Source organism: Lepisma saccharinum, chromosome 16, assembly GCF_977018435.1.
Source record: "Lepisma saccharinum chromosome 16, izLepSacc3.1, whole genome shotgun sequence".
Lineage (NCBI taxonomy): Eukaryota > Metazoa > Arthropoda > Insecta > Zygentoma > Lepismatidae > Lepisma > Lepisma saccharinum.
In genome coordinates this window covers 13,278,745-13,305,040 of record NC_139244.1, presented here as the reverse complement: position 1 = coordinate 13,305,040, position 26,296 = coordinate 13,278,745, and the positions used below count along the sequence as shown (strand labels likewise).

Genomic DNA, 26,296 nt, shown 5'->3' with positions numbered 1-26,296 from the left:
TTAACTAGGTTAATATTTTGATTATTCGAAATGGCAACTGTTTGCAGACTTGCAGGAATATTTAGGAAAATCGTACTGAACTTCACTTTCAATTGCCAAATGAGACAAATTTGAATGCTCAAGTCGCATACAATTTCAATTTCTCTCTCTTGTTCTTACGGTTTCTGACTCTGTATCTTCAGTTTTCTTCTCGCTTTTCTTGCTTTCCATCTCTTTATATCGCTTGCCCTCCATCCTTCTTTTTATTTTCTCTCCCAAACCACATATTCATTCTTTTCCCTGTCTCTTTTCATATCTTTACACCTCTTTCTCTCTCTCTCATTTCTGTCTCTTACTTCCTTTTTCTCTCTCTCTCACTCGTTTATGCCTGTCCACCTCTTTCTTTCCTTCTCTCTCATTTTTTGTTCCTTTCAATATCTTTACTCCATTCCTCTCTCTACCCATTTACGTCTCTTTCTTTCATTTTCACCTCATTCTGTCTACATATTTATTGTTCTCCGTTGCTCTGTTTTCCTTTTCTGGAATCATCGTGTCAGTTGAGCGTGACCTTTCCTTGTATTTGAATACAATGCCCGTCACGTAATGGCCAGCCTTCCTTTCATGCTTCGAGACCAGGGGTCAGGTTCGAATCCTGACCAAGGCATAAACTTGTCATTGTTTTGTCTCTTCATCTATTTTAATTAGATCATCATCGTTCATCTTAACGCAGATTTTAAAAAAATACAAATGCAATAGAAGTGGAACAGGAAATAATCGAGTGAAAAATATATAGTATTTATTATTATTTGCACTATTTTAGTCATTATCATCGTTATTGATGTGCATACATGGATATCATTGCAAAATATTCATCTCCTAATGACATCCCTCCCCCAAAAATCAACGTTATTTTTCTTCTTTTTCTCATCATAACAACACAATATCCTGTAGAAGCTGGACTCATCTGTGACGTCACTTTTCTTGGTGGCACAACGAAGAAGGCAACTTCTGTGTTGCAAGAGATTGGTCTTTTGACAAGTTTTATGAATTCTTGAGTGTCTGTAGCCGGGCATGGAATGCAGAGCCTTTGCGAGACGGGATCAATGATTCCAGACAAAAATCGAGGTCGACTTCATTCGGAATCGAACCCGCGTCCCTCCCGAATGGTTCGTGCCGAAACGAACGAATAATTCGTTTTGTCTCTGACTTGCGAGAAATCTTTCCTCTCATACCCCTTCGAATAAAAGGCTGTCTCTCTTCTCTCCTTTTATTTTCGCGTTACAGTTTCTGCCGAGTCGAAGCGATCGCAGTGCCAGCTGGCGGCGCAGGAAGCTCCTGACGCAGTGTGACGTCAGCGAGGAAGGGGCTAGCTTGAGCTTCAAGGTTCGATAAAGTCTATTGCAGGCGAAGTGGTCTCAGAGTCGTATCGGCTCTGGACAGCAAGCCTGAAAGGTTTTTTTGAGTGAATGTTTTAGTGAGTGTGTGTGTTCCAACTCTTTTTTTTGTTACGGAAGAACAAAAAAGAGGGGAACTGTTATTACGAACAAGAATTAATACGACTTATATTTGTATCGGCTCGATAGGAGTGAGCGTCGAGAAAGTAACCGCCTAAAGAGGGAGGCAGCAACAAAAAAATAAGTGATTTCTCTCCCATGTTGTGTGGATTTCAGTTACGCGCACATCAGCTAAGGCCAAGATAACACAGATCCCTGTCTGTTCCGTTTGTTTCATTGTCGTGTTCCGCAAACAAGTGCCTGTATCTTAGGTGCAAGAACGATTTTCCTGCAAACATCGATAAGGCGCTAGCACAGCAAGAACATTCTTTAACAGCGCCAACGGTTTAACGTGAAAAGGAGACCTCGTACTGTGTAGCAGTGTGTTGTTGTTGGAACAAGCCCACCTTTTTCGGCAGGAATAATTTCCCCCCTAAGAGGTGATACACAGCTAGAGTAACCAGCATTCCAGTCGCGGCGTTGTCCGAGTTCCATTACATTTACAGTGCCTCGCGAGAGAAGTCAAAATGGCGAACGAGGTGAGTTCTTTTTTTTCTGCTTCCGTTCCTGTTTTCTACTTTTTAGAAATATTCTGTGTATTTGAAATAACGTGGCGAGTAATGAAAGGTAATTGTAGCAATTTTATTTAGAGCAGTGCTTTGTTTTGCCTGTCCCATTCACCTGCTGTAGAAAGTACATTTAAAAAATGTCTGTTACATTATTTGCAAACCGCGAAGAAAGTTACCTAGTATACACAACAGTCATGTACGCAAGACTTTGGGATAAAGAAAATGATTCATCCTCAGACAAAACTGAAAATGCAGACTATTTGTAAGTATTTGTTTGTATTAGTTTCACTTTGTACCCAATGTGGTAGTGATCGTAACTCATGTTCCGCTACCGTAGTTTTTAGTATGATGAAAGTGCCCGATATATTCCCCCCCTCCACCTCGTCACAAGACGCGAAAAGTTTATTTGCAATCGTGGACGCTAAGCTACATAAGTTTCCCCCCAGTTTTGATAGCGTCATTTGTTTTTTTTCTCAGACACTGTTTGTCGTATATTGGCTGTAACCCTTTTCGAGTTCATTTACCTTTCTTGTATGCTGTTTTCCCCTTCGTTTCCACGCCTACCTTTCGACGGAGGTGGGGCAATATATCGGCTGCTATTACGTTGTAGTAAGCTTTATGTGTATACCTTGTTTCATGTGATTTTTCGTTAATTTTTTTTTGTACCTAATTTTTTTCGATTATTACTGTGCCCAAGGCCCAATTTTTTTAAAGTTTTAGTTTGCAGTGTGATTAGAAGCCCCGTTTATGTTTCAGCATGGAAGGACCGATTCGTACAGAGTAGCTACTACCACGTCTATACCTGACGACAACAAGAGAGCCGATGGGCGGTTCAAGGTATAAATTTCAGTAACAAAATAAAGATTCATCTTTTATATTCTTTGTTATAGCTTCTCTTTGATGGTGGTGGTGTTGGGCAAATCTTTCCGTATCTTTGGCACATGACTTTCGTCTTTTGTGTTAGCTTACACGGCTTCTCTTGGTCATGGCAATTAAAAAATATATATAATTACGACTTCTTTCGAGGTATTTTCGAGCTCATGTTTACTTTTTTTTATTCATTTTTTTCTGAACTTTAGTAACATTTCCACGCACACTATCGCCGCTGAATCTAATAGCACATTTTTCTCCAGTGACGTCACTTTAACAGTACTAATGGAATATTCAACTGTAAGCTGAGACTGACTTAGTTGCCCCTCCCCCATTAAAGCGATTAGGAAACTGGTCTATAATCAATCTTGTGGCAAAATATCACAGTGTACGTTGATTCTAAATATAGTCTACGTGCTGATAACTAGTATAATCCATTCCTAAAGCATTTATAACTTACAACTTGAGTGTGTTAAGTTAGAAAGAAGAATGTTCAATACCTAGTCTTGTAGAATACACATAGCATACAGAGTATGCATTTGGATGCGGGTATTCTATCATGGCGAGGAGTGGATATAGGGTGACGATTCAATGCCCTCACAAAAAAAATACTGTCCAGTAACAGGTTTCTTCAATAATGTTGCACTTTAGATAACCGAAAATTTCCTTTGATATTTTGATGACCATGCGTCCTCGTGTGTTTTGGGTGGGAGGCAACTGGCATGGAATGCAAAATTACTGTATGCATGCTGTTACAATAGTAATGCATTGTGAAGCTTTGGGCCCTGAGTTTGAACCTCAGGTGGTGTTCTCCTAAATTTTAATTACATCCTCATGGTCATACTTAACCCCGACGAGGAGAAAGCTGAATTAAATTATTAAGGCGTAAACATAAAGGATTCTAAATAACACCTTGTGGTGTTTGTGGCATAATAAGATGATTGGGGTAGGCTGTCACATTCAATATACCCCTAATTCAGTACGATAAGTGCATATTTGGGGGAAAACCGCATTTATTTATTTGGTTTCTTTGCTTGAGGCCCCGGTCAATCGGGGAACGTTTCCTCCCCTGCCCCTCCCTGTCTCGCACCTTCACCATTTAAGCTTTGAAGGTCTAGGGATACAACTCTGAAACAGAGCATGCATTGATGTCAATTGCGACTGTTTATCTAGTCGCCCCAATCTAGCAGTGCAAGTACAAATCGTGAATACAGTCAAAATAATCATTCCATAACTTCGTTACCGTTCTTGAATTAGTACTATTTTACGTTGCTTTTCTTCCTCGTTAATCGCGACGATGAGGATGAATGGTCAGTAGATTAATTTTTCTTCCGGGACTTGAACCCGGAACCTTCTATGGCAAGATCAATATTCGCCCACTCTACCGGCGGTCATTGCCATTCTTCCTTCTGTGTGAAAATTGCATGGGGGTCCCTTTCAAGCTAAAACTGTTCGGGCGTAATATCTTAATACATTACAATGTCCCACCATATCACTTCTACTTTTTTAGTAGTTATGTTTTGCATGGGCTGTGGCATTTAAATACAGTTTGATACTGTCATGAGCACATTACATTGTTATGAACTCTGAAAAAGACTCGGAAATTCCTGCAACTTTCACCCTATCCTTAAAAATTACCTTGCTGCATGAAGTATTTCTTGATTTTTTTTACCATTATCTGCATTGTATGCCGAAAAGTAATACAATCATAGCAGTTTTAGGCGACGATTTAATAATTCGCTAAGGCTGGCAGACTACAAAGTCCATCCGTACTGCACCTTGCCCTAGGAATTGCAAAGATTGCATTCCGTTTCTATTACTAAGCATGCAGACGAAACATTTCTCACACAGTGTTTGTTAATATATGAAGTAGTGGGAGAGACAGACATTCAAACTTTGTGAAATATTAATGTGCTTCTTGTTGGGTTAATAAACTGCACAGAATTTAAATGTTGCATGCTTGGAATTCGTTGACTGGTTTGAACCAATTTGGAAATTTATTCGTACGATGTTTATTATACAGAAACTCAGCTTCATGCATGCATAATCATAAATTTTTAGGTTTCGTGTGAACTGTACAAACTTGATATTTCATGTGCACACCTTTCATGAAATTCGATGTGAAAAATTACAATTTTTCGCTCAGATTATTTTGAAGGTTGTGGCTCTTAAAGTTAGTTGAACTTACAGTAAGTGCAACATGGTTCTATAAAACGGAATCCAGCGCTGATAGAATGTCAATATATTTTGATGTGAAGCCCTGTCACAAGTTGCCTAAGGATTATTTATAGATCAGTTTACATACTTCCCAGAAATTGTCCTTTTTTGTGTGGAAATGACCATTGATATATACAGACCTGCTTCTCTCTAATGGATAGCAGGTTTGTGTCGGGGTGTCACCACATGTTTACATTGTGAAGTAAGAAGTTCTTGTGGTCTCAGCTTACAATTTTTTGTGCTAATGTGCTTTTATTTAAAAGTTAAATATTTACATGAAACTAACAATTCTAATTCTCTTTAGGTTAATTTAGCATGATACCACTGTAGCTTTTAATCTTCTTTTGCACTTAACCATAGCATTGGTGTTTTAATATTTTTTTTATTTTATTGTGATGTAGTATTGTGTAGTAGTCTAGTTTTAGTTTTAAGTTATGCTAATGCAATGTGTACAGTGTAGATCCAGATGGTCATATTTAGCACATATAACGGGAATAGTGTCAGAATTGAAGAAAAGCAGGACTTGTTGCATTTGTTACTTTTTGAATGAATCCACATAAATGGGAGCTATTCTCATGTATGCTATTAAAAGCTCTACTGCATGGTTGAAATGCATAAAATGTATTCAGTTATGAATATTATTAATAATGATAATTTATAGAGTGGATTGGGGTTTGTAGGTATTTGTTTCCTCTTCAATGATTGAATTTTACAAATTGATTAAATATTAGTGAATAATGGTTGCCATTAAATTGCATTATAAGGTTTGTTTCGACATGAAATAATATAAATGTTAGGAAGAAAGTAGTGCACAAAGTGAAGGAAATAATTTCACAATATTATCAAAGTTTTTTGCATGGCAATTCCCAACCCAGCTAGGAAGCAAGCTTATGAATTAACTATAAAGTGCAAAGGAAAGTCATAGCTAGTGAAAACTTTTCTTAGTGGAACAATTTTGGGGACTGAAAATATAAAGAAATAACTTTTATCATGACATGATAGGAGTATTTTTTTTCATAGTAACTTTATAGTTTTGCTTCAGCAGGGAAATAGTTATCACAGGCCCTGTTTTTCCTACGTTCACGATATTTTGCCAGATATTGAACATTTTTCCTCCTCCAAAATGCCTACATTTCAAACGCAGGTGCGAATATAGTGATGCAAGGGTCGGTATGATCTACTGTCCACTGTGGCCTTATTTGTTCAGTGCTTTAAATACAATCGATAACACAGCAAATTAGTTCATATACTTGACGCAGCAAAGCACATAAAGACGTGCGTTGCGTTTTAATAATAGAAAACTGTGAATCGTTAGTTAGTGTGCAATTTATTGCGAACAATGTGAAATCGATAGTCTCTTCTAGAATGCTCTTTGAGGCTTTTAAAACAAAGGCTTGAATCGTAAGTCATTTTTCACTTGAAGATAATGGCAGAAGGTAAGTGTTTTTTAGTGAAATTTCGTACAGCAAACGTCTTGGGTTACACTATGCTTAAATAGTGTAATTCAGGAAACTGGAACATACGGTGTCTTCGTGCATTTATGATCGAGAAGTAAAAATCCGACGGTACATCCTGCAAACATAACGGACACAGCACGCGTCTCACGCACATAATGAATTCAAGTTGACGTTCATGTGTAAAATGTGTGTTTTGAGCGTCAGAAGAACTGAACTATGTTAATAATGCGGATGTTTTTCACTGAAGATTTTGTGCATAATTTATAGTCATTTGATAGATATATAGTTTGAAATGTGCATAAATCTCACTTATTCGAAAACTAACATGAATTTAATCAAATGTTTACAGAGCCGCGATATTCTAGTCCATAGGGCTGGATACCCGGAGTGGGTGACTAAGGTCGGAATTTCTCCGGCCTGTTCCCCGCATACGGTGGCTCTCGGGCTCACCCAGTCTAAAATCAATGAGTACTAGAGGGGAGCCCAAGTACAAGTTCCGATTGTTTAATTCCAGATTAATCTTGGTAGAGGCATTTTTTTACTACGTTCGATTTCTGTTTATGCCTGTTAACACATGCTTCAGTTTTAATGATTACTACTGCGTCTTGTCTTGAACGCATTTTCACTTCTATATGATTCTTGTTTAGCAAGCAGCCTTTCGTTTATTGTCTTGTATGGACTGCTGCTGTCATCTACTTCTCGAAGGTGGGGTTCGAAGAGGTATTACGTCACTAAATTTCAGGACCTCCTGCTGAACTTTTCTTTTCGAACCACCACGTTGATGTTCTAAAATCTAAGAAATTAATTTGTTTAGGTTTCCTTTTAGAGCAATCAAGAGTAGATTACTGTATTTAATATGGTTGATTTAGTTTATTTTACTTCGCGTTTTGTGCCTCTTGGCTAATTTGCGAAGATGGAGACGCCCGGTACCCTTGGCGTCGCAGCGCGATGTGCTAACCACTCGGCCACAGGGTCCGGCTGTATTTACTATGGATTCCAAACTAATGCTATTTAGACAAAGTCTTGTCTAGGTTTCGAAGTTCGTGAAACACGTTAGTGTTCATCTAGCAAGATTGTATTATGTTTTGCAAAAATAATATACCATTGCATTGTCACAGTTGCTGTGCCCGAAATTCAGAACTTCATAAACCATTTCCCTGGTGAAGCGAATGCAATCACAACTTAGGAATATCAGAACATCTACCCCTAATCACAGCAGCGACATTTGGGATTCCCAAACCCCTGCGGAAAACCAGTTTCTTTTCGCCTCTGCACCTGTCTCCACAATTGGGCTGAAAGGACGCCTCCCTTTCTGCAGGTCAGCCATTACCCTCATTCTCTTGTGGCCTGGCAAGGGCAGGAGAGTGGGGAATACAATTTGATACCTCGCGTCTTTTTCTTATTCTTTGTAAAGTGCTCATACCTTGTGAGAAATTCCAACGTTTGTTGTTTCGGTCGTTCGATTGTGAAGAGTTGCTGTCCAATTCATTTTGCATGAATCATTGTCTTGAGTCCTGCATTGTGTGCTTTTCGAATGTGTGTGTTAAAATCTTGATTACTTTACGAGGTGTGCGTTTCTCGTGTGCCAGCTGTGTATTTGGTATTTTCCCACAAGGGTGGCATTGCAAAATTTGTTTTTCAAGAGACTAAAAAGTAATCAGTTTAGAAATGAAGTGGCCAATGTTTTCAAAGGAGCATTTCAGAAGACGAAGTCTGTTCTGACCGCTGGCGTACGGGAAGGGGGCTGATGGGGCCGCAGTCCCTCCCGAAATTTAGAGAAAATCAACATTTTCAAACGAAAGCAGCAATGAACTGGGGGGGGGGGGTTAAATGCAAACGCCCGTTACAATGACCCCCGATTACCATTTTTGTCTTTGAACAACTTTTTAAAACTAAGGCTAAACTTGATGATTACGAAATATTTTATTCTGTATGCCACCCACCTCTCAGACGCAGCTACTTTTACTACTTCCAGCCCCCTCCGAAGAAGAATCCTGCGTACGCCAGTGGTTCTGACTCAAACTGTAGATAAACAACAGTCTGCAACATAGATCCTATGCCTTTAAATGATCAGTGACGCCATTTATTCAGTGTAAACATTTGAGAGTAATAGTGAAACAATATTACATGTCTATTTCACAGTATCAAAAATGAAAGTAAGGCCCTAACCGCGCTGATTCAAGCTGCATTAATTCTGGGGTTTTGATCTCAATGAATTTTCTGTTTAGTTTGTAAAAACTAACATAATTGAATTTGTTTCATAGATTAATAGAAGGGTAATGAAAAAGGTAATGATAAATTGGGCTTAATTTTTTATGTAGAAATTGTCAAATGTTTTATCGAAAGGGTAATATCAATTCAACATAAGTTGGCCCTACGTTTTTGTATAGAAATTGCCAAATGTTTGAGTAACACAGCATGAGTATGCCCTTGTTTTCATGGAATCCGATGCAGACTTACGAGTTAAGTTCACGTTACTTGTCTAATGTGTTGAAGCAAATACTGTCCAATGCTAGGTACTTCCTTCACTTCATCAGACTATAAAACTGATATCAAAAAGGCAACGACACTTAAAATGCGCTTCCGTGGACATTTTCCAATGGTGTGTGTTTATGTGCATGTTAACTTTGGATTGGAGATCATTGTCTTGACTGTTTTGAAGCCTGCATGTGTGTTTTTGTAGTGAAGTATTGGCGCCAGTAACTTCCTTAGTCGAATGTATTTGGGAGAAGCTCGTGAAGTGAGGAAATCACTCTCTTACATTTTTTGTAGTTATGTAAACGCGCACTGAATGTTTGACTGCATTCTTAGTAAACTATATCGAACCATTTCCTAGAAACATTCGTATAGATTCGCCATATTTTGAAATATGATAAAACTGACAACTTCCTTATTTCGCCATGTGCTGATTAATGCGAATGAGGGCGTGACTTCCTTAATTGAGATTCCTAAAAGTAACTTAGACTTCACGCAAACTTTCCTACAGCGGTGATCGGTGAATGGTTGAATGCTAACAGAATGTTCAATCCAAAACCACTAGAGGATGTAGTTTATTCGCTACTGCAGTACACGTTGAAGTTTGTCGAAAGTCAACTAACAATGTTATGGAACAATTAATTTATATTTTAACTTATTACTGTATTAGTGATTGCAAATAGTTACATTTATAGCAGACACGGAAGTTTACAGCGCGGTTCGAATCCCAGATGTGTTGTTCCTTCATCAACTTCATCATCGCGATTAGCCAAAAGTGGCAGAAATGCGACGCTGTAGATTCTAGTGATTGAAAGAATGAGAATTAGACACGAGAATATCTAGTTAATATAAGTCGGTCGCGTAACATGCACGTAAAATTGTGCAGATTGTTTTCTTTACAATACATTCCAATACGACTGCGAAATGTTTTGTTTTACAGTTTTGCGACGGGTCAAGGGCAAGCTTTCAGCCCCCCCCCCCCCCTTGGCCAATTCTCTGTGTTCTTTCTACCTCTCCGCAATCCGGGCTTCGCTGCAGTGTTGCCATTGGCAGAGATTCTCACTATACAGTCTAGCCATCATTTTCATGTTGCGCTGGGGTAAGCAGTACTTGATTCTGACAACCGGATAGATGGATTTTTTTTTAATGTGATAAACCTTAGCTAGATTTCTGATCCTGTAGCGAGAATATAATTAGATTTCGAACAATAATGACTAGGGTGGGGATTTTTGCCTTTTGGACATTGGCACATTTTCCATAAAAAATGAGTATAAATTTCCATTTAAAATGACATTACCACATTTATTTTCAAGCATATTTCTCAGAAGAGCCAATTTTTATGAATCTGTACCAGACAGACCTCTTGCATATTCTGCGAAAATTAGTGTATTATTCAAGATAGTATGCCCCAGCAGTTACCAAACTGCACCCCGCGAACCATCTCCAGGTGCTCCACTAAGAGATTGGAAAGTAATATAAAGTAAATGTAACAGGATCTCATAATTGAGAATTTGTACGGCCCTGACGTGAGTACCGTATTTTGTAGAAATTACGTAGCTTGTGAAGCAGTATGAATAGGAAGTAATTTAGACGAAAGCGCATGTCATGTGTCGGGCATAATACTGAAATACACGTGGTTTGAGGTCACAGGGTACACCGTTCTTGTGTAAGTAGGACGCATACCCTCCCCTCCCTAGTAGGTTGCGGGAATGGATAGCGGATTTGTTTCCTGGATATATGCCGACACTCGAAACTACTATGAATTCAGAGTTAGACAAACCGGAAGTTGTTTTTTTCGATAGACCTTAAAGCTAAATGAAAATTCAAACATTTTAGTAGCCATTGTCGTGTGCGGAAATATTTTCGGACAAGATTGTGATCTGCAATGAAGTTGGCAAGACAACAGTGGCGATGCCAGAGAGAAAGAGCGGATAAGGAGAAATGTAATTACAGTATTTTTAAATCCGAAATAATGAACAGCAAACGTGATTGTCCACCTGCAAGATATTTCACGCACCATTTTCTCTGTGTTTGGCGCTCTTAATGATATCACGGCAGACTAATATTTTCGGAGAAGTATTTTTGAGCATGCTGCTTTAGTTTACCTACACTTGCAAGTTCCCGTGCGTGTTGCTGTGCTGGTGGTACGAGTTTGTTCTGATAGGCTTACGATGTTTTAGTGGCTGACGGTTCATGGTTAGTCTTGGGTGTTAATCGATTTAATCTAATCCTCATAGTCGCGATTAGCCTAAGAGTCTAAAAAGCGACGCATAATTCTGTGTTACAAAGATTCCGTGGAAATCCACTTCTCCAATGTGCAAGTGCCAATTTTTACACTTCCGTATTGATGCCCGTTAGTTTTTGAAACTTTTAACAATTAGTCTAATTTTGATTTTAAAAAACTGATTGCACCACCTTCCAAATTGGTGACACGTTATTGTTTGTGCCTCATAGTCTCGGACTCCACAATTACTAAGTCACACAACAGCATTGTGTAGACTCTGTAAGTGGTCGACTTTCGATCTCGCAACATATTCCCCCGACCTGGTGATGGGTGTTCTGTGTCTCTTCGTCAATTTCATGTAATACACTCATCCTCATCGTCGCGTTTAGCCTAAAAGTGAGAGAAAGACACCGCAAAGTAACAAAAATACGTTCTTTTTTTTTAGGAATACTTAACCACCCCGCCAACTCCTCTTGGGCACGCGACTTAAGGAGCCACGGTGTATAAGATTACCCCTAATGTAAGCAAATCGTACACAATGACTGTTTCTAAGCATTAATTACGAGCTTGGTGTTTTTTTTTCACAAACTGGTGGATTGAGAGCGAAAAAAGTTTAGACGTAATTCTTTTGCAAAGGCAGCCAACGTTTCACGGGTTTTCGCGACGTTTACTTTTTTCCAAATTTCTCTCGTGTTCGCTATTAACCTACCCGGAAACCGATATGAAGTGAGCAGGGAATATTTTCCCCCGGGAATTGTGAAGTTGTGTCAAGAGCTTTGAGCATTGAGTACTTCAGAAGCCTGATTGATGGCTCTCAAAGAAGCAGAGTTGGTAAGATACGGGTTACAGTTACTGCGCTCCCAAAAGTAGCACGTTGCCGTTACTTCGACACACAATACGGACATTTAACTCTTTACACAAATATCGCATCGTGTCTGTAGTGCATATTTCCACTATGTAACTTGACATGCACAATTTTAAAACCGCGCAAGAAAGTATGTTCCACCCTAGCTAATAAATCGTCCAGGTAACTGAAGCAAGTACTTCGAAGTAACAATAGAGCTGTTAAATCACTCGTGTAAAGGCAGATTCACACGGAACTGGATTTTCCGTAGGAATGCCCTAGGTGGCGCTGAGCTGGCTTCTCTGCTGGATGCGTTGATAGCAGCCAATCAGAACGAAAGTTTAGTCATGTAAAGATAATCTGTGAATTTGGCGAGGAAAATTGTTTTGTCTGTGCTTTCCGAGTGGTGGTTGTTTTTGTTCAAAGCTTGATTAAAACTAAAAGTATCAGAAATGAGGTACACTCGTGTTCATTGATACCCATAGCAATGAGCTTTCTACACGACAGATGCGATTAGCTGATAATGAAAATCTTTATTATTACTCTCTGTATTAAATGTTTGATACATTTAGTTAAGCATGTTGCGTATACCTTGACTACCATATTTTCTTTCCAGCAAATTTCTAGAGCAGGATGTAGCTACTTTTAATTTAGGCAATTATGAGGAAAGTAGCAGGAGTAGCTTGTCTTTGCAATGTCTTGTGGGAACAACAGTCTACCAACAAGTGGTAACGAGTATCGTGTGACGCGAAAACAAGCAGATGAGCCAGTACCACACAACTAGTCCAACTGCATCTGGAAAATCTATCCTCGTGTGATTCATGCATTGTTTTGTTATAAGGCGTTCGGATGGCCTCAGGGCATAGATAACCACTAAAGCCTCAGTGGTCTTGGAAATAGTTTCAAGTAGGCTCTGCTTCGGTTCTCTTTTCTTTTTACTCCTTTTCGCTTTTATTTCTTTACTTTATCCTTTTGCTGTACTATTTTCCTCTTTTCATTCATTACTCTGTTCTTGTCTTTCGTTGCTCTTGTTCCCTTTTCTTTCTCTTATCTTGTTCCCTTTTCTTTCTCTTATCTTGTTCCCTTTTCTTTCTCTTATCTTGTTCCCTTTTCTTTCTCTTATCTTGGCCCCCCTTCCTTTCTCTGCTCTTGTCCCCCCTTCATTTCTCTGCTCTTGTTCCCCTTTCCTTTCTCTGCTCTTGTTCACCTTTCCTTTCTCTGCTCTTGTTCCCCCTTTTCCTTTCTCTGCGCTTGTTCCCCCCTTTTCCTTTCTCTGCGCTTGTTCCCCCCTTTTCCTTTCTCTGCTCTTGTTCCCCCCTTTTCCTTTCTCTGCTCTTGTTCCCCCCTTTTCCTTTCTCTGCTCTTGTTCCCCCCTTTTCCTTTCTCTGCTCTTGTTCCCCCCTTTTCCTTTCTCTGCTCTTGTTCCCCCCTTTTCTTTCTCTGCTCTCGTCCTCCCTTCTCTTTCTATACCTTTTTCAGCTTTGCTTTCCTTGCCAAATATTATTCTTGTTGGCCATATTCTTCCACTTTTTCTTATTTTCCTGTCATTTCTTCTCCTTTAAATTTGTTTTTCTTTCTTTGTCTTTCCCTTCCGTCTGATTTTCTTTCTCTAGTTACTTGATAGCTCATAAATTTTTAGGGATAGATAGAAGTACACAGTCGGAATTGTTGCTCTGTTAAAGTTGATTGGGCAGATTAAGTATTTCAGGCAATATGCAATTACCATTTTGAACCCTCACGTCCCGACGTTGCTTAAGTGGGGGCCCGACAAATTTCTTCTCCTTGGTAAAATTGTTTTTCGACCACAGGCTTAGACCCTAGTCTGTAGTGAATAAAAGTAGATATAATTTGTAACTAGCATTCGTAGTAAAATGATTTTTTATTTAATATCTTGCGCAACTTAAAAACTTCCCGCCAAAAACTTTCTCGGCGTTCAGTCCTTATTGCCTAAAACGAGCCTCAGCAGAGGCGCCAACTTAAAATCATTGGGGGGGGGGGGGGGGAAGTTTGCCAGAAATAATATTTATCTGTCCTCCTAGGTAAGTGTTTTGGGGGCAGGATGTGCCTGGCCCTCCTTAAGTCAGCGCCCTATGGGCCTCGCAATTGAAGGGTTAAATGAAGGGCTCTGGTGTAAAACATAGTGACATTTTGCTCATTTTTGAGTTACAAAGTAAAATGTGCCATCCTTCAATTTTCGAGTGAAATTGCCATGTCATACAATTTGCATTGGACTCGGTGAAGCCTTCTGAAATTGGTAAACACAACACGAAAACAATTTATCTCCAGTATAGCTTCTAATAATATTTTTTTCTTAATGAACTCTGAAATGACCAAAATGTCACTTACCATGTTTTACACTCGAGCCCTTCAAATAGTTAGTTCCCTACGCCAGCCACAATTCCGCTGGTTACAGGTCCTTCGGTCGGATCGCAGAAATGCACCTGGTACCTCCGCCAAGCGTCAGGTCAAAGGACAGCTGCCAACGCGCCCATGTTACGTCACGTCTTCCTATTCATGCACGGGTTCCATATTGCGCTTGGCTTCGGTTTTCCTGTCTTGACAGGATGTTTGGAGGGGCTTGGCTTACGCCTTTATCGTTGAGGGTTTTGCCGACAGGATTAAGTTCATCACTGGACTGACTTGGTGATGGGGGAGGCTCCCCAGTAAGCATTGCAAGTTAGTAACTTAAAGCTTGAAAAATGCCCACCCGCATTAAAACATTCATGGCAACATAACCTGACAAATGAATGAAGCTGTGTTCGGAAGTAACCAGTTACTTATTTGGGGATTTCTAACTGTAGCTACTTATTACGTAGTTGTCTGTGCGAATTATTTTTTTCCTTTTGGGCGGGGGGAGAGATGTAAGTAAGCCTTTAGGGGGCCCTCAGCCATTGACATAGTAGAGGGTTCGTATACGCGTATGTAAAAAATAAACGTAGTTTCTCAGGGGTACAGAAACGAATACAATATATACAGGTAAAGGTGAAGTTCCTTGTGCATGTAGCACCGTGCCATGAAGCCACATTTAGGGAATGGAGGGGTAGGGCCCCACATATTTTCGATGTCTGCCATCTTGGAGGTGATCTGATCAGCGCCACGCTGCGGCCGCCTTTACGCCCCCGATACCATTTGATTTGAGGCTGGGTGGGCCCTAGAGAGCCGCTTTATGCGGGGACAAAGCCGGTAAAATTCCGACCTTAGGTCACCCACCCCAGATTTCCCGCGTGAAAGTCAGACTAGAATCAAATCAGGCTAGAATTTCACGAGAAATGCCGGGGTAAAGGTTCCTTCAACCAATCTTTAATCAGGAAAAAGTTACGACTGCGTGATTGTAACAAATGTACCTATCATTTTCCAGGTGTGAGAAAACAGTGTACTATATATATATATCACATAACCAACCCCCTTCCCATTTAAAAATTTTGATTTGGTTGGGTAGGGGGGGGGGGCGCTTTGGTAATATTTTGCGGGGGTCCCAAGCCTTGCAGATCCGGCACTGCTTTAATACATTTTCGTTGAGGTTGGTCAGTTACAGAATGGCGTCCATCTTTAATCCACAAGGCTGCTTACTTTTCAGCGTGGAAGTCATTGATGACTGGACCGGGCCATTCATGGACACTTAATGATTTTTCACTTTGTTACATAGAGAAGAAATTGTATACTACCGGGGTGTTAAAAAAAATGTATACGTACTTAAGAACAGGATTGTTAAAGGTCCAGGAATTTTAATTAAATTCAATTCCGGTCCAGGGAGAAAATCCGCAAGCGTAAATGGGTTCTGGACCGTAAAGAACCTTTTTATCTAACGCATTTCAATTCGGTCCAGGAACCTTTTTGCCTGATCAATTTAAATACGGTCCAGGAACCTTTTTTCCGGATGAATTTAAATACGGTCCGGGAACCTTTTTTCCGAACCAATGTAAAATCGGTCCAGGAACCTTTATTCCAGATCAATTTAAATACGGTCCAGGAACTTTTTCAGTTCAAATAGGGTCCAAGTTCCGTATTGAAATGAAACAATACGCAACTTGGATCGAATACGGACCTGACGATAAACAATTATCCACTTCTGCACATGAAAGACTAATCCAGGTGCTGGCTGTCTCGAGAATCTCAGGTACAAGGTAGAAATGGGCGAAAGGCAAACGATGAAGTCACATTGCGCCTCTGCATGTAGTCCCATTCTCTTTTTCACTCGGTTGTAGCAGCACTCACTGCCCGTCCCTGTTGTGATTCCTGCTGGGAACACAGCAGCCTCACGTTACCTCATGAACGGCTCCTATTGGCTGCGTTCCTAGATCGGATGCCAAAGGCCAGAGCAACACGTGAAGGGTTTGTTTGAACTCAATATAGTCCATTGCGTTATGTACAGTAACTCTTCGACAAGGGAGTTTTTGAACGTGGCCAGCGTTTTGATTTATTCCCTGTGCTAAGTTTTCTACAACCGCAGTGTGACATTCTAATGTAAAACGTACTCGCGGGCATTTTTAGAAGTCAACTTTTGATGGGTCAACCCTGCTCCAGGAATTGTAAATAAATTCAATCCCGGGCTGGGAGAGAATATCAGCAAACGTACATGAGTTCCAGACAGTGTATAACCTTTTAACAATACGCAACTTGAACAGAGTTTAAATTGTGCGAGAAAAAAAGGTTCCGGTCCTGCAGTGGAACCCAGTAGAACCCTGCTTTAAAATGGAATGTTATATTATTGAGAGTATTACAATAATACAAAGGCAAAAGTTACAACATAGACACAGTCACACAGTTTCTGCGAGCAATTACAATAAGTGCTCAAACTGCAAACCACCAGCCTGCAAACACCTTTGCACACGATGCTGTACATTCCTGATGACATGATCCAGAGTAACATATGCATATCCATCACTGTTCCTTTCTTTTCAAACTTTTCGCGCAAGCAAGCGAACAATGCTTAGGCGTGTTGGCGGTTCAGTTCCATAATCCTGTCGTTGCATTTCAGACATTCTCGAAGTTCCAATACCACTTCAGAATGTATTTTCGCGCCATCGCTGCACTTTCTCAACTTATTGCATCGTATCGAGTTGCGCAGCGCATCGCGTCGCTGAACACTAACGCTATCTGTTGCTGTTTCTGAACGATAGTACTACACGTTGAACAGGGGCCTCCGAGATACTTAGGGGAAAGTGGGGGAATTGCGACCACCTAAGGGAGATTTTAAAAATCTCAAAAACTGTACGCAGTGAAACAAAAAGAAAATGTGGGCCTGAAAAAGCAATGTTTGTAGTACATCTCTGCGTATCACTTTGCTCCCTGTCGTTAATAGTTATCTCTGTAAACGTCAAAAAGTAACAATGTGCGTGTGAGCGCAATTGCCCTATTGGTAGGGTAATGGCACTCAGTAATCATCCTAACAGTAAATCAATACCATTTTTGTACTATACAGAAACTATATCTTTAAGTACTTATATTTATTAATATGCAGATACAAATTAAATTGAGCACAATTTTGCACAAAAATGCACACATGGGATGCTTATTATGAGAAACGTGTTTGCACCCTTCGTGTTCCCATCACAAACAGCGTGAGCGTCATTACCCGATAGGCGCCATATTATATTATTTGTTTCTCGTCTCATGAAGAACCTCAAATGTTTACTTTATAATAATTAAGAAATAAACAGGAGATACTATTATTATATCTGTAAAATTTTCAAGACTCTAGCTTAAACGTTCCGTCTACTTACCTTGCACTTTTTCCCTTCTCAATTTTATAAGAAAATATGACGAATTCGTCTTTCGCACCCTGCTTCTTAAAAGTCAACTCCACATTTTCCGCCTTTTGTTTGGTGCCTCGTAGTACTGGGTTCTAGATGTCAGCACAGGTTACTCTTCAATAACACCCTCCGTAACGACTACAGAGGGGTGAGCGCCATTCCCCCACCTTCCCTTATACTTCTGAACGTACCTCACACCAACTTTCGTGACGTCACAGGATTAGTCAAGTATAGTCCATTTACAACATTTAACAAAGTGCATTGTAAGAGTATAATATTTAGTTTTCTGAGTGAATAGAACATTGCTTTCACCTGAAGAACGTTTCAAATGTTATATGACATTGGGAAATACTTAAATAATATTGATAAAAGTAAAATCCAATCTTTACCGTTCTACATAAAGTACCTTTATTTTTCAAATTACCAATGGAAAAAAGGCGATATAGATAAAATTTCATCCTACATTTGGAACTTACTGTAAGTTCGTAAAGAATTATCGTCGTTAGTATATAATTGCTATTAAATTGCTGTGGAATGAGAACTTACTGTCCAAGTTATGTATGCAAGAAAATTTTGTAAAAGTTTACGTACAGATAGTTGAGGAAAGAACTTGTAAGATTAGAATTTCGTATTAAATAAGCTTTCCAATTTTCGAAACTAAATTCCCGTGTCTAATTTGATAAATGTTTAATTTTCTAGAAATCTGATAAATATTTGGATACACAAGCCTAGAATGGCACAAGTTCCCGGGGTTTGGTTGTAGGTTAAATTTTTTAAAAAAAAACATTTTTCGCATCAAAATCTTGACATGCAAGCAAAGAGAGAAAGTGTACAAATGGTAATGCAACAAACTTCTAGCCTAACCTATTCGCAATACCTAAATACTAAGAATACCAATCTTAAATAACCTAACAGTAATTCAAGCCTATGAAAAGGGATTTTCGATCACACACGAAAAATGAAACTCGTTCAGAATATTAATGCAAAATGCAAGCAACTTATTTTAGTTAAGAAGCCCAAAGCAAAAAGCAAGAGAATACAATAAACCTCATGTTCTATCAGGAGATTATTGTTAAAAGAATATCGTATTCTAAAGTCCTTATATAATTATATTCCTTTTTAGTAAGCATGCTAGATAATGGTAAAAACCAAGAGACAAGTTAGCCAAGTTATTTTCCAGGATAAGGCGTAATGTTTAATATATCAGCGTGTTTTATTCATCCCTAATAACGACAATTTACTTCTAACTGTACCTGGACATGTACTGAAATAGGGTCATGCAAATATTCGCTGACATATAAGTTGATAATTATATCTTCCCCTGTGCTTGTGATATTTAGAACAGGTTGAGATAATATCTCGCTCTCCTACTTTTCCACAGAGCATAAATGTAAATGAATCAAATGTGTTACAGGAAATCACAATGACTGACTAATCGTTATTCTTTACATAGTAAATTTTCACTTTAGCAACTTGTATTCAACTTGTCTACATTTCGAAATACCTTAAATGCTGTTGACCCAAGTACACGTTTTTTTATATTAATTAGTTCCTTAACCACATGGCAATAATCAAAAAGATCATCCCGTTTTTGACAGAAATAATCGACAAAGCGAAAATATAACATCCATTACAGAGTACAAAGCTACAAAATTATCCACAATGTATTTGTGAAATATGCTAATAAAATTGAACAAAGTCGTAAAATTATATTGATGTACATTGTATTTCTGTCACGTCATGTATATCAAGCACATAATTCTTGTAAACTGGAACATAGCATGAAGAAGTAAGTGAATATTCTTTACTGTGACTGGAAATAAAATGTGTTAAAGACGTGGCTCTTGCACTTTAAACTGCACAATTTCGGACAACGTATGAGCAATAAAACGGACATATAAATAACAATCAACGTTTTTTCGTGTAAATAAAGGAATATAATAGTTACAAAGTCGGCATTCATGTAATTAATATTTTACCATTCAGCAATGTTCACAAATTCCTAAATGTCGTACACATCGCACTGATTGAACACACTTTTTTTTACTAACATTTAATGTTGTACTACATAAAAACGCATAAATTTACTTGTAACTGATCAGGAGACAACTATGTTTAGTTTGCGATAACAATTATTTGTTCTTACTCTGAAATGAATAGATTTGCAGGAAATCTTTATCGTACTAATCTCTCATTCAAATACATGTATTTCGCCAAAACACACGATTAATCTTTTGACGTCATCAGGTTGCGGCCCGTATACGCATCTCGGAGGCCCCTGTTGAACCCGTAGCCAACGCGAATTGAAGCGTATGACGTGCTTTTTAAGTGTATACATTTTTTTTGAACAGCCCTGTATATGCTTCCCAAATTTTTTTGGGGGGAAGGGATAAAAACATTCCTGGCAAGGATAAAAATTATATTATTTTGTTCGGGAGAGTAATTCCAGACACACCCCCTCCCCCGTTAATTCGCACACTGAACTTAGTTACTTTTAAGGGTAAATGTCTATTATATCGGAGACACATTTCTTTATTTTTACAGAAGAAACTACGTACGGAAATGAGTTTCTGTAGCATTTTGAAAGTTCGTGGAGGTATTTTCTCACCGTATAATGCTGCATAACAAGAAATAAGCATTTTTGATATAATAAAGTTGCATTTTGTGCAAAGCGACAACATTATGCCGTTGTTTCCAGTATGTACCTGCAGATGGCCCGAGCGTCGAAAGTCACGCGGTCTCGCCAGTGTTTCCAAACGTGCCTTTTTTTTACGAGAATATTTTTTTTAACTATGCTTACCTAACTTAAACTAACCTAACCTTGCCGGAAATGGTCCGTGGGGCTATCGTGAATGGTTCGTGGGGCTGGCTATCAATGGTTTGTGATGACATAATGAACACGAAAGTGGGTATTTTTCGGTTAAGAAGGCTGAAACACTGCATACCCACTCCAAATCGACAAAACACAAGCACGACGCGCGATGGTCCACAGCTGTGCGCGCCATATTGTATGTTCCTCAACGGAAGAAAGGAACCAAAATAATTACTCGTAATGTGAAAAATCGATGTTATTTTTATGTAAAAAGCATAATGGCACCTTCAACTATGTTCCGCAATACATAATTGGTAAGTACGAACCATCCGAAACACAAAATATCCGATTTTAATGTGTCTCCGATATAACAGACATTTACCCTTTTAAGAACAAACTGTACGAAAACTGGAATTAAAAATTTAAGAACTGACTGTACGAAAACTGGAATTAAGGTAAGACTTATCACAACGTAGGAAGTTATCATGACTATAGGTTCTCGGGTCTTATCACGTTCGTTCCTTGTATTTCAACGTACTGGAAGCTTGATACACGTTATCTTTGTTTTGCCTTTGTCTTTCTTCACACGTGCAAGCCAGCCAGCAAAAATGTTTCCAGTCAGCGTTTTTACGTGGTTAGAACAATGGAAAAGAAGGAAGTGGCATGGGCGGCAGAACCGGGGGAGGGGGTGACGTACATGGAATACCGAAGATGCCATTTTTAACTGAAATAACCCTGTCATTACGTCATGGAATGTTAATTCCTGAAATTGTGTAACCAGAGTGAAAACACGGTCACAGTTTATATTTGGCCCTTGTTTGTCAAGAGCCAAAAAGGTTGAGTTGAGTTGGCGAGTGACGGAATGAAGCAGCCCAGTATAAGTATACTGTTGGATTCAGCCACTTTCCTCTGGGGAGGGGTTAATGTCAGAGGTAACATTATAAATACTAATAAAAACAATACTAATATTTTAAAATTGCCCCTTATCTCTAATACGTAGTTAAATGAAGTGTACATTTCGATAAAACTGCACAACACCATTCCTCAGCAAACTGTTGACAGACTAACCGTTAAAATAGTTGCAAGAAGTTGAAATTTGTAACTGCAATAGTCTCGTACATTACACCAGTCCTGCCGCTCTACACGTGTCCATTGTTGGGTTTCAATGAAATGGAATTTTATTATTTATTACTAAATTGCACTTACGAAAAGAGACTATAATTTGCATTGCTCATTATTTTGACTTTTAATTGTAAAAAAGCGGGCCTCCCGATGGCGTAGTGGTAACGTCGCTTTGTAATGAAGGGATCCCGGGTTCATATCTGGTGGAGGCACATAGTGGTTCGGATCCCACTTTAAACTGTATGTCCAGTCCCTATTAGCCTTACTGTGCGTAAAGGGACTTAAAACACACTCAATATTAATTATAAAGAGGTGTGAGACAGTGCTTATTAAGAAAAAGCAAAAATATTACGTTCTATGTTAAAGTGCTTAAAAAAAAGCCAAAGTCAATACGGTTGCAAAATTTCTTAGCTATTGTCCGAATGCTCGTGCAGGTTATTGAAATTTTCGAGGGAGACTTTGCAAATTCGGTACGGGGGGATTCCCTCGAGTTCATCACTGACTAATGGAACCACAAGCAAAACAACCTGCGCAGACCCACGACTCCTGTGCACCGTACTCCCGCAAGGAGGGGAGGTGGAGAGTGGACCCTTCTTCCTTATGGCCCGAGCTGAAGGGAAAGCTGCGCGGGGACTTTTCGCCCAAGTTTTTTTTCCTTGTGGTCGATCTATAGCAGTGTGTTTCTGGAGTGATTTCATATTGTACTACAACGTGACCCTCCCGCTCCCATTAAGCGGCCGACGGGTGAACTCGGTGTGGTATTTGTCAAGCAATGATCTCAATCAACAACCTTTCATCCACTTAGATTATTTTCGGAACGTCTCCAGCGGACTGTGCGGATCTGGCCACAGAGTCGACCAACAGTGAATAGCAATAGGTGTTGTGTTGAGGGAGGGACTAGCTTGTTTGATTGGTGGCTTCGGGAGTTACTCGCTCCAGAGCTGCAAGTGTATAACAACAAGATATTTTACGGAAATAATTTCGGTCTACATTTAGTTATACCCTGGCGTTTTACATGTAGCACCGTATCGAAAGGCCACCCGTGCATCAGGTCGCGCACACGACACATTTTTGTCAGACTGATTGTCCACGACCACACTGGGATACTGATCCAATTCCCGATGTGCCCTGCTTCAATTGGGCCTCCGAAAAGATGTATACACTACACACTTGACATAGCGACAGCATGTCACATACAAGTTTTAGGCACCTCCGTAGTTGACAATGAATTTACGCTCGAAAAAGATTTGTTTTTTTTGTCCATAGATGTCAGCACAAGATCAGAAATTTTTAGGTATACAAATCACGTAAAAGTAATAAGAATTATTATACTTGTTTTTATACAGTGTATTTGAGTTCTAAAGCACACGATTCGGTAATATTAATAATTGAGCCTGAATTCAACTGTTCTAAATGAACGACTTCTCCAGGAATTCACAAGGAAAGTTCTGGGGTAAGTAATCCAGTTGTCAGTAAAATAAGCCAATTCGTCGGCTAATGCTATTTTTCTGCGTGGTAACAGACTGAAACACCACCGTATTTGAAACTCTGGCGTCAGGGACGTCAAGGGCAGGTCACTGCCCACTCAGAAATTTTCCGTGGCTTAGATCAAAAAGAAATATATATTATAGAAGCTCTCCAAAATCTTTGTTTAGAAAACTTTGCATGCACATTACAATGGTTTCATCTTGGACACATACAACTCTTATATTTATCCTGTCCTCTTCCCCTCCAAAACACATCAGCCTAGCTGGAAGCAGTATCGTTAGACACCCAAATGCGAGGACACTCAATCAACTGTGCTTTCAGAGTGTGTTTATTTTGAATTTGAATTTTATTACTTCATCCTAGGTATAATTTTGATATTTTCTTAACATGGCCTTTGGGGTGGGCAAAGTACATTCACTGAATCGAAAACTCTCAACAATTAACTTTTTTCAACGGTGGGAAAGAAGCAGAGGTTTCAGATACCTTGGCGCTAGTGGGGAAAAAAAAACAGAAAAAATGTATGAATTAACAAAAACCACGTTTGATTAAGCTTCTTAGTAACCTTTGCTAAATTTGTTAATGTTCACTAAATTCTTTGGTGTAACTAAGCAAATGTGCACGATTATTGAATGAATTCGGCTCGGGTGCTGATTCGTTTGTTGTTTGCCGCCTGGTTAAACAAATATTTGATTACAAGAAACTTTGGGGAGGGGGGTATTCACAACAAACGGTTTCCTCTGTGTAGAAACGTTATTCTATTTGAGATGGGTTGCTAGGTGCCTGGGCTCTCGTGAGTTAATGGTTCATAATAGAGAACGTTCCAGTCGAATGGTAACTTCCATGGCCGCACTTCTAATTGGGGTTAGTTTTATTTTATTACTCCAAAGTAATCTACAATGCAATGCTAGCCTGCTGATCCGGCTAACTTTTTGGCAAGGTGTTCCCAGTCTGGCCGTGGTTTGTCTGTTGTATGCTTGCGACAAAACGCTCTGCACATGCGCAAACCCGTTCGCCTCAGTTGTTAGTATTTAACATAACGCAGTGCAATTTTATTTCCTTATGGGAGTTTGTATTTTTGATATGGGCGACCAGGGGTGGCGTAAGGCCTGGGGCGCCGTTCTTGGGGGTGCTCCAAAAACTATAGGGCACCAAAAATCCACCTCGCCCAGGAGCACATTTTAGCTTGAGTCGCCCCTGTGGACGACGTCGAATGCATAGGATTGGATTGATGCAATATTTGTCCTTTTGAGAACCAAAGCATGCCGGCCAGTTTTTCACTGTGAGATCTGTGGTCAGCACATTGAGTCTCATCGCCGCTTATTGTCGGGCTTTCTCCTTTGTCATATCTTTGTAGACTGTCGCCAGTAGGAAAGTAAATGCAGCTCCTCTTTCAGATTAGGATCAATGTCTTGCATTTATAGATTATTAGCAGCCTGACTTCAATACCTAACATTCTATACTCAGTGGTGATTTATTTATTTTAAGTCATCTTCCGATTTTGGCTAATCGCAACTCTACGCTCCATATGACGACATTGATTTAAATAAACTATAACGTAATGTGACATCGCAAGAGTTAAGTGTTTTAGTTTGAAACTAGATTTTGAAAAATGTGTTCAAGCTTCCATTCACCGCCACTGTTGCTTAACCTTTTAATTTCAAGTAGTCCACGAGAATACTGGATAAACAAATTTTGGCGTTCTCGCCAAAGGCGAGTGTGTTGGCAGTTCCGCTACGCAAGAGCTCATTTGCTTAAGTGGCCATTGTTTATATAAAAGCGTGTGGACTTATTGCTGTAGTACAAACACTGCCGCTGCTTCTTTGACTCCTAATCTCTCTTTGTGCGGGTTTCGGACAGGTTATGTTCATTCATAGTTTCAATTTAACCATTCGTCCACCTCGTCGTCAGATATTAGGAATTGCCAGTGATAGATCGGATTGCAGACTTAAAATACTGACTAAACATTATTAAACACTTCATGAGCAGTTTTATTTTTACCTTTCCCCATTGTCTGCTTTCTGTGCAATTATTTTCACCGTCAGCAAATTGTTTAGATCCTTTGCATATTCTAATCTACCTAGAACTGAATAACTTGATAGGCTATTATTTGTCTTTATCTCATCTCAAATGCCTTTAATTGAAGAGCTCGGGTGTAAAATATGGTGACATGTTGGTCATTTCAGAGTTCATTAAGAAAACAGTTTATTAGAAGCTACACTGTAGATAAATTGATTTAATTTTGTGTTTACCAATTTCAGAAGGCTTCACGGAGCAAATTGTATGACATGGCAATTTCAGTCGAAAATTGGAGGATTGCACATTTTACTTTGTAACTCAAAAATGACCAAAATGTCACTTACCATGTTTTACACCAAAGTCCTTCAATTGGTCATGTAACTTTTATTCTCCTTAGTTTCCTCGTTTTCAGTGATAATTCATTCTGTTCTTTTAGACTAAATGGAAAGAGACTTCCTTCAGGCTACATTGTCAGGGCAACCAGTTTTTCTACCAGCATTTCCACCCAGCTCTTGAGTAATCTTGTAACCTTGAAGTCTGTTATCAACTAAACGATAGTGACTGGCCGAACCACACACAAAATTCTCGTGCTGTGAACTTTTCCCTCCTATCCTCAAACTTTATAGGCACGTGAAATAATTTTATCGTGAGTGTTTTTGTAAAAACTGATTAATTTTTCGCTCAATTGTAGAAAATTCACACAATGTATCTCTCTGTGTTAGATGTATTAAGGAGGGATCAGTGCTAAATTGAGTTTCTTGTAGGAGTTCAATACACCGAAGATGTATGTATTTTTGTTTGAATTCAGGGTTTCCACTGACCTTGAAATTATGGGAAAGTAAAGGGAAATCAAACAGTGAAAAAGTCACGGAATTTAAAAAATTCATGCCTGGAAAAGTCATGTAAGTTAGTTTGTTTTTGTACTTGCCAGGATTTTGAAATAAAAATAAATCCCGCTTTTTTTGGAACCAACTTCT

General features: G+C 39.2%; 1 protein-coding gene across 8 annotated transcripts in view; it reads left to right on the top strand.

Annotated features, from left to right (window-relative positions):
* The first annotated feature begins 1,354 nt into the window (after positions 1-1,354).
* The window catches only part of LOC146000260 (sodium/potassium-transporting ATPase subunit alpha), a 92,333-nt gene continuing 67,391 nt past the window's right edge, over positions 1,355-26,296 (top strand). For 4 of the 8 annotated variants that reach the window (XM_083137714.1, XM_083137713.1, XM_083137712.1 and 1 more), the window contains exons 1-2: positions 1,356-2,011; positions 2,798-2,878. In XM_083137714.1, coding sequence (XP_082993840.1) covers positions 2,000-2,011; positions 2,798-2,878 — 93 coding nt within the window. In that variant the 5' untranslated portion in view covers positions 1,356-1,999. Of the gene's footprint in view, positions 2,012-2,797; positions 2,879-26,296 lie in introns of all 8 variants that reach the window. The other 4 variants (XM_083137718.1, XM_083137716.1, XM_083137711.1 and 1 more) reach the window with 3 other exon arrangements.